We start from the raw sequence: 9,101 nt of genomic DNA, 5'->3' as shown, positions 1-9,101 counted from the left end.
AGAGAGAGAAAGAAAACGAATATAAGAGATAAAAGCGGCGGCAGGAATAACTTGCGGTGGATGAAGTTTGAAGAAGATGAAGATTAGGGGACAAAAGACAAGTTAGTTAATTTTTGGATAAAAAATAAATATGTCCCCTAAGTCAGAGCATCTCCAATGCAACACTCAATCTTAGAAACTCTTAGTGCCACCTAGGATTTTTAGAGTTTTTTCTTAAAACTCCTCTCCAATGCAACACTCTATTTGGATCTCTAAGATGACGTGTCGAAGGTGGAATAGAGATATCTCAAGAGGACACTCTACTAGAGTGTCCTCTTGAGATATCTCTAACTGTACAACTCGTCAATATTTGATTTTCAACCAATAGAGATGAGATCGAGTCTTCTGTATTTTCTAAAATAACTAATTATTTATTAACAAAAATAACTATGCCACATAAGTAAATAAGATAAGTTTAGAGTTTTGCATTGGAGACAAAAAAAATTGAGGATCTCTATTAACGCCACCTAGGAGTGAGAAACTCAATTAGAACTTGACACATAGGATGAATAGAGATTTTTATGAGTTTTGCATTGGAGATGCTCTCGATCATGCTCGACTAAGTATGTATTCCCTACATATTTTTCTTTATTTCAAAGTGACGGCCACAAATTGTCCAATCTCGTGGAAGATATGTTTTTGAACTTCCAATCACATATTTAATTTATTATTAAATGTTGTTGATTTGACATCAATACGAATTGCCCTAATTGCAATTCCATCGAATCTATTGAACATGCTCTGTTACACTGTGCACTAGCGAAAAATATTTGGTTCCACTATAACATTATCTCGGAGAACATCAATTCCGTTACGGATTGGATCTTTTCCTGGGAAACCCACCCTGATAGATGTCAAACAGAGGAGAACGTACACTTTTCTACTATTCTCTGGATCATATGGAAAACCAGATGCAACCACTGTTTTCAATATGAGATCAACGGTATCCAAAGAATTATAAAGACGATAGACAATTTCCCTAAGATGAATAAGAATCGGTCAAAGAAAGAGCAAAAACCTAAAGACACATGGAAACCCCCTACCAATGGCTATATCAAGATTAATGTGGATGCTTCATTCACCAACCTTTCTTCCAGCGTTGGCATTAGTATGATTGCTCACGATGAGAATGCAAAATTTATTCAAGCCAAGGTGGAAACTACTAGAGGCAGAAACAGCGAAGAGTGTGAAGCTAAGGCAATCCTTTTGGGAATGGAATGGGCCAAATCTCAGCAGCAAAAATCAATTATCATTGAAAGTGATAATTGTAATCTCATCAAACATCTTTGCAACAATCACCACACAATCCAATGGCAATCGCTGATTCATATCAGGAAGATCCGTGATAGCGAGAAGGAATTTAACGAAGTTCAGTTCCACTACATTCAAAGAACAACAAACTCAATTGCTGACAAACTAGCGAAGTGCGCAAGAAAGCGGAATAGAAGCAAAGTATGGGACAATATTCCTTGTATTTTAATTGACAGATATTGTAATAACGCTTTAAGTCTTTAATGCATTTTCAGTTCAACAAAAAAAAAAACTACATTCTTGATTTGGCAATTACATATTTCATTTGTGAATTATTAGTGGGATTCTAATGATGGGGCATAAGACCAAAGGGAATTTAATTGGAAAGTTAATCATTATTAATTCATGTTTAAAATTTGAATGTGAGTTGTCCATAATCATTATCGATTTTCCAACTCGATTTTCATATGAATCAAGCGGATCTAAACATTTTAGGACATTTTTTTGTTGAAAAACATGTTAAGAATTGGTATAAGAGGAATGTGGAATCTTGATTCGACAAAAACAAATATGGTTACGGACTTAACATATATATGACATAATATTAGAAGATAAGAGTGAGGAAATACCTATAAATGAGAGATTCCTAACCTTCAAAGTGTACAAAGAAAAAAGAAATTAGAAACCAAATACTACTTCTTGAGGCAAAATATGAAGCTGTTGGGAACATCCTGTGCTCTGCTTGCTCTTCTCCTCATCTCCTTTGGTAACTATCTACCTAGTCTCACATACTTATTTAGTAAGATTACATATTAGTTGGTATTAGAATACCTTATATGTTTGACTAGTGACATTTATTTTTTTCGAATCGTATTTGTGTAGTTGGAGATATCGAGCCAACAGCAACACCTGAATTTCAAACATGTACCATATACTTGGACATAAAGCCGTGTGAGAGGTTCAAATGTTCAACAAAGTGCGATGAATACTACCGAGGAGTAGGACGATGTGATGAGAAGGGATGCCTTTGCTCTTATAATTGTTGATGATTGATTGTTATTTCCAGTTTGTGTGTTCACTTTGAATTTTAATAAAAATCCGAGTATGGTCGTAGTTTTAAACAAATGGTGTCCATTGTGTTTGAGGAGGTTGATTAATTGTGTTGAACTAAAGAAGGAAAATGTTCAAATAATCAAAGACGAAGTTTGATAGCGATATAGACTATTAAAACTTTCAATTGAATATAAAATTAAACCCAAATTCAACTTTCAATTGAATATAAATTAAACCCAAAGTCAATAGAAGAAAAAGAAATAGACAAAAAAGCAACATAACCGAAAAATTCGGTATATAAAACTCGTGCTTCTATCTTCGCTAAGCCTCGATGATTTGTCTTATGGGGCCTTGAATGTCATGTTTATCGATCGAATAAGTTGAGATAAAATAAAATTGTAACTGTAATCGTATATATAAGAAATCTATGGCTCTTCAAGAAATCTTGCATCATGTTATGCTCATGGAGGTAAAGGAGAGGGAGAAAGGAGTGGTTGTGAAGAATATTAATTAAGGAGTTGAAGTCTTTGTGAAATCATTAGAAATCTGAGATTAGAGTTCAGAGTGGGCCTTATAAGGTTGATATGTAGGCTTGTGTTTTGAATTTAGGCAGGCTTAGGTCTTACAACTTTTGACTAGGCTGTAGTTCGAGAGACCTTTCGAGAAATATTATGGGCACACAGAATTTTATACGTTGTCCGTACATGGATAAGGGCAGACTACTCTAATTCAGATCTTTGGACTTCATAAGTACACTAATATTAGAAATATAAAGTGTTAGAAATGATGGAGTTAGTCAAAGTGGAACTGTAAATAAGACAGCAAGTAGGGAGTTTGTTGTGCATGGAGACACTGCCTTAAGAGTGATTTCAGAACAATCTTGGTGTAAATTGTATTTTCCGGTCACTCTCGAATGATTTACCACAATTTCTGTCTTCTTTTCGGACGGAAGAAAATAGTTTTTCAAGGAAAATCACTAACTCCTCAACAAAAAAAAGAAGGAAAATCACTAACACATGTGACCACCTTTTGTAATTCTTTCCATCAAGTAGACTCAACTTTGACATATCACGTAACATTTTCAGATAAACAACCGTCATTCATTGGATAATCACTTTCAACTTGTTAGAAGTAATGGAGTAGATCAAAGTGTCATTGTAAATCAGAAAACTAGTAGGAAGTTTGATGTCTAGTGTTATGGAGTGGCCTTGAAAGTGATTATGGAACAATTTTGGCGTCAATTGTATTATTTATTCCGTCACCCCCCAAAATTTTATCACTACTGTTGTCTTCTTCTCGCACTGAAAAATTAGTATTGCAGATGGAGAAAGTCTACTCGGTATTGAGAAGATGTAATTAAATTACTCTTTGTTATGTTCTCTAACTTAATTTTCCTTTTATAGCTGGCTAAACCCTAGCATTTTTCAAAGGCGGAATCAATTTCAAATGGCCAGCGTTTTGGGGAAAACTAAATAGTTTCCGGGGTGTGAAATTTTAAAGGGAATATGTAGAGTTTTAGAAATTTTCCGGGGAAATAAATTTTAAAGGGAAATAAAAAAACACTCCACCTCACCTCACTCTCTCTCCACCTCGCCTCTTTGTCTTCTCCGATTAGGTCGCCGACCGGAAAATTTTCCGGCCGGCGGCCATGAAAAAAAATTCACTCTCTCTCTCTAAAAACTCCGGCGAAGGGAAACCCCTTCGTCGGAGTTTTTAGAGAGAGAGAGAGAGTGAATTTTTTTTTTTTTTTTTTCATGATCGCCAGCCGGAAAATTCCTAATCGGAGAAGATAAAGAGGTGAGGTGGAGAGAGAGTGAGGTGAGGTGGAGAGAGAAAGAGAGAGAGCTGAGGTGGAGAAGTATTTTGCTTTCCCCCTAAATAAAATTGTCAAACAAAATTGACCAATTTTTGACAAAGTCTTCACACCCCGGAAACTATTTAGCTTTCCCCAAAGCGTTGGCCTTTCAAATTGGGAAAGAATCATGAGAGGAATCTGACTTCAAGTCTGATTAGTTGTCAAAACCACACTTTTGGTCTCCAAAACAATTGATCATGTAAGAAGGTAACTTGCAACGACGGGAGGCTACTCGTTGGAGCATCTCCAAACGTGCTCTAAATATGTATATGTAGAGTTTTTCAAGCTCCAAATGAAGCTCTATTACTCTATAATGTAGAGATTTGTGAATAGTAGACCTTCACATTTGAAGCCTCACTACATCTCTAGATTATAGAGTTGTTGAGACATAATATATTTTTGGTCATTGGTTCCCATAAACTTTATATTTGAGTCCTTAATATGTTTTATAAATTGACACTTTTGTCCTATTAGTTTTGTATTCTAATAAACTAATAATACTATTTAATTAATTATATAATTATAAATTACCATAATTAAAATTTTATTACCAAAATAAAAAATTAGATAATAAATAAGATCATATTGTCTCGTAGAATTTAATCATTTTTCTAAGACGAAGCATCACCCATTTTGCCCATAAATGCTCAACCAAAGCATTTCAACGCGTAATGACCTTCTTTATCTTTAATTTTTTTTTTTGTCGAGATATCAATTGTGTAAACAGAGATGGATATAGAAGTGGAGACGGAGGTGCGGAGTTATCAGAGTACTAAATAATTTTACATTAACAATATTAGTTTATATTTTCGTATTTTGTAGTAATGTACGCATTGTAATATCTTATATTATATATTTTTCCTAATATAATGCTTTTATATATAATCTATATTAATTATATTTAATTTATCAAATTTTAGAAGTTATAATAAATAAAAATAATAAGGTAGCGATTTAAAACTAATAAAATAACAAAGATGCCAATATAGAGACTTGAATATTATTTTGTGTTTTGAGTAAAACTCTGTTTAAGGAGTAAAAATATAGAGGTTATGTCAATATAGAGCTCCAACGTTTGAAGATGCTCTTAGAGCTTCCACTTAAGTTTCGTGAAAAGTTTAATTAATATGTTTGTTGCAGCGTTTGAAGCTTATAATAATTTAACGAAAACCGCAATAAACAATGGTTTACATGCGGAACCCCGAGGGTTTGTTCATTACAGTATTAATCTACGGACCATTAACTAATACATACAATAGTATAAAATAGAAAACATAATTGTCATTCATCTGCATCATCTTCATCTTCTTATTCTTGTTTGTTTTATTTTTGTTCTTTTACGGCTACTACAAGTAAGCTACAGTTTCAACCACTTCACTATCTTATTTATTGAACTCTAAATGGACGAGGAAGATAAAGAATTTTTGGGTTTATAGCCCAAAAAACGGGTCCTAATAAGACATTTAGTCCTCTCTAATCCTATAAAGGGTTTCAAAACCAAAAAAATAATATAAATGGATATCTAGTCCATTTGGTGTCATCTAGAGAAAAAACACAAATCCCTATAATACCAAATAAATCATAATTCCTAATCTAACCTTCCTCATATATTATAACTGATTTATCTTCAAAATCCATAAAGATCTTCCATTTTTATCTCCCACATTCTCTCTCCAATCACGTTTTTAAACAAAGAAATATATATTATAACTAATTTATCTTCAAAATCCATAAAGATCTTCTTCCATTTTTATCTCCCACATTCCCTCTCCAATCACGTTTCTAAACAAAGAAACGTGATTCATTATTTTCAGTAACCGAAATCTCTTTATTCTCTCTCTCTCTAAATCCGATTCACATAACAAAACCTCCATTAAACTCAGAAATCTTGTTTCATCTTCATTAGATTGTTTTTCAAACATTCGTCTTCTAATCCAATACACAAGCTCAGAACTCCATTTCCATTTATGTCTCTTCATATCAAGTTAATCAGGTAAAACATAAATCAATATAAGTTTTTGTGATTCTATTTCAGTTTATAGTAGTTGATTCTCTCTCTCTACATCTTAATCTACTGAAAATCTTCCATTAAAACAAAGAAATTGTTTCATATTCATTAAAGTTTTTCAAAATCAGTTTCTTAATTGTTAATCAGGTAAACAAAATTCTTCTTTAATGATTCTGTTTCAAATCGAGTATGTTATTATTGTATTTCTCTTTCTAAAAGTTTCTTTAATGATTTCGATATTGATGAGATAATCCTTCATTACTAATTCCTAAAAATTGAGTATACTTATTGTTGCAATCAATCATCATATCAGATATCTTTAGATATGTAGTTTAAACCTAATGATATTCGTACTTTTTCTTCAGATCTGGTTTTCAATCCGTACAGATTTATGAAACGTGGTTTTTTCGTACTGTTACGGTTCCTCATAACAGAATTAACAGTACATGTACTTTATCATAAATTACCATAATTTATAGTAAATTATGCAAACATCTCCCGTACAATGTTTTTCAAAATGAGAACATGATATATGTATTTTCTGACAAATTATATATACTTTATCACGAATATCATGAATATTATATGGAACATTAATTATGCTTTAATCTCAAAAACAGTACTCGTTTCATTATTAGAACAACTTCGCTTATATATGTAAATCCCGTGTACTTTGAAATAAATTACATATAATTTACGTAAATGTTCATGTAATTTATTGTAAATAATATACTTTTTTATATAATTTATATGTATTAATCTCTCTCCATTTGTTATCACAGATGGAGTTCCAGGCAGAATCATCAAATCAAAATAAGCAAATCAAACTTGAAATACTCTTGTTCTTGTTACTTGACTTTTTGATTGGCTCCTCGAAATATTTTATAACAAATGCACACTTGAATGGATCTTGATCATGATTCCTTGCAAAAGCCTCATATTCGGCCCCCTCCATTAGCATTCCAAACAATAGGGCAACATGGATGGGCACCATTATTGAACCAGAGAAGATTTTGTACGTTTTTTTGTAACAGAATTTAAACGATGTGTTATGTAAAAGAAATTATGTGTAATGTAAAAGAAATTATGTGTAATTTACTGAACAAGATCCAAATACATTTGATAAATTACGTTGTATACTTGACAAATGATGGTTTATTCGTCATAAATAATACATAATTTACGTATTTATTTCATAATTTGTATTCGATGAGTATTTATGTATGAGTAAAAACGAAAATAAATGCTGCTTTAATGTTCCCAGAAAAATATACTATTTCCAAAACTAAAAGTTAAGTGAGAGAAAGTGACATATATGTTTTGTATATTAACCCCCAAATCACGCTAAATTGATCCTAGATTATATACTATTTCTAAATCTGAAAGTTAAGTGAGAGAAAATTGTTTTGAATCGAAAAAAAATTTACATAGTAAGATAGAGAAAATTGATTTGGTTTCCAAATCTGTAAAGAAGAGAGAGAAAATTGATTTAGAAATATCCGTGGTGATGACGTTTTGGTTTTGGTTAGGATTTTGATTTCTGATTGATTCGGATAATAGAAAAGAGAAAATTTGATTTCCAAATCTGTTTAGAGGAGAGAGAAAATTTGATTTCCAAATCTGTTTAGAGGAGAGAGAAATTATGATTTGTTTCTATCCATTTGTTTACAATAAATCTCCATATTTTTGGCTAATAAATCTCCATATTAAATCTGTAAAGAAGAGAGAGAAAATTGATTTGCAAAAGTTTGGATTTTGTTTCTAAACAGATTATAGAAGAAAGAGAAAATTTCGTGAGAATCTATCTGTTTTTTTCTAAATTTATCCTAAAATCAAGGTACATTAAACCGTTTGAAAATTTTGTCCGGCCCCACATATTAAAATCCCGCGAAAAACGACTGGGACATGGAAGGAATTATGTAATATATATTAAGGGTTTTTAGTCCCAAGAGCAAAAGGACTAAAAATCCATTTTTTGGAAAGATTGGACCCTAAATCCTTTTTGAACATTATTTTGGGTTATATATCCACGGACCCGAAGATAAAACCCCTCACTCTCCACTCAAAGAAGAGTTTCTAGTCGTTTCTATAGTAGGAATCAATGATATTGATAAGGTAAAACCCTAAGTTTTATTATTTTATTTTGTGTTAGTTTGGAAGAATACAAACGATTTCATGAGCAAAATCCGAAGTGAAAGAGACAGCTACCAGAATTTCGTAGAAAACCTACGAAAACTTACTATTTTTTCAGGGTTTTCCCACGACAATATAGGCAGATTTCTTGTAGTTTGTCACGAAAATATAGGCAGATTTCTTGTAGTTTGCCACGAAACACAAGAAAATTTGTTTGTTGTTTTGGTACCAAAAAATCAACTTTCTAGGTTTTATTTTTTTGTTTCAAGGGGTTCCAGGGTTAGTGAAGAAGACCAGATCTGCCATGGAATGGGTTGATTTTGTTCAACAATTCATATTTGGGAAAGATTCTTCAGTAGTTTCATTTGATTTTCTTGGTGCCATGATCAACAATGTTTCCAAAGTTTCTCTATCTACAAATTTTGTCGGTGATGAAGTAGAAGAAGAAGTAGAAGAAAAATAATAATGTCTAAGATTTATGGAAGAAAATAGGACCAACTTAAGAAAAAAACGCTAATTTTTAGAGGACGGGAGTGAAAAATAATAAAATGATGTCCTCTTAAAATTGATTGTCCATATCTTGACCACCATTATCCATTAAGAAGATACTCTTTTACTGCTTCAAAATCATTGTTGAGCGATTGTTTTGCTACCACTTCATACATCTCAACTTCTTTAGGATATTTGGAATAGATGGATAAATTGTTAGCATGGCATTAATGTTTTTCTCTCATTATATAAACTGTATCAGCATTAGTATCT

At 32.1% G+C, this 9,101-nt stretch overlaps 1 protein-coding gene across 1 annotated transcript; it reads left to right on the top strand.

Annotated features, from left to right (window-relative positions):
- Positions 1–1,023: 1,023 nt before the first annotated feature.
- LOC147558938 (uncharacterized) lies at positions 1,024–1,554 on the top strand. The gene has a single exon (XM_086659127.1). It carries the CDS (start codon positions 1,024–1,026, stop codon positions 1,552–1,554), a length of 531 nt encoding a protein of 176 aa, XP_086515253.1.
- Positions 1,555–9,101: the final 7,547 nt, after the last annotated feature.

The sequence above is a fragment of the Eschscholzia californica genome, unplaced genomic scaffold (genome assembly GCF_041429995.1).
Source record: "Eschscholzia californica isolate CP2 unplaced genomic scaffold, dmEscCali1.0.p SCAF_2, whole genome shotgun sequence".
NCBI lineage: Eukaryota > Viridiplantae > Streptophyta > Magnoliopsida > Ranunculales > Papaveraceae > Eschscholzia > Eschscholzia californica.
This window is presented reverse-complemented; position numbering and strand designations above follow the sequence as displayed.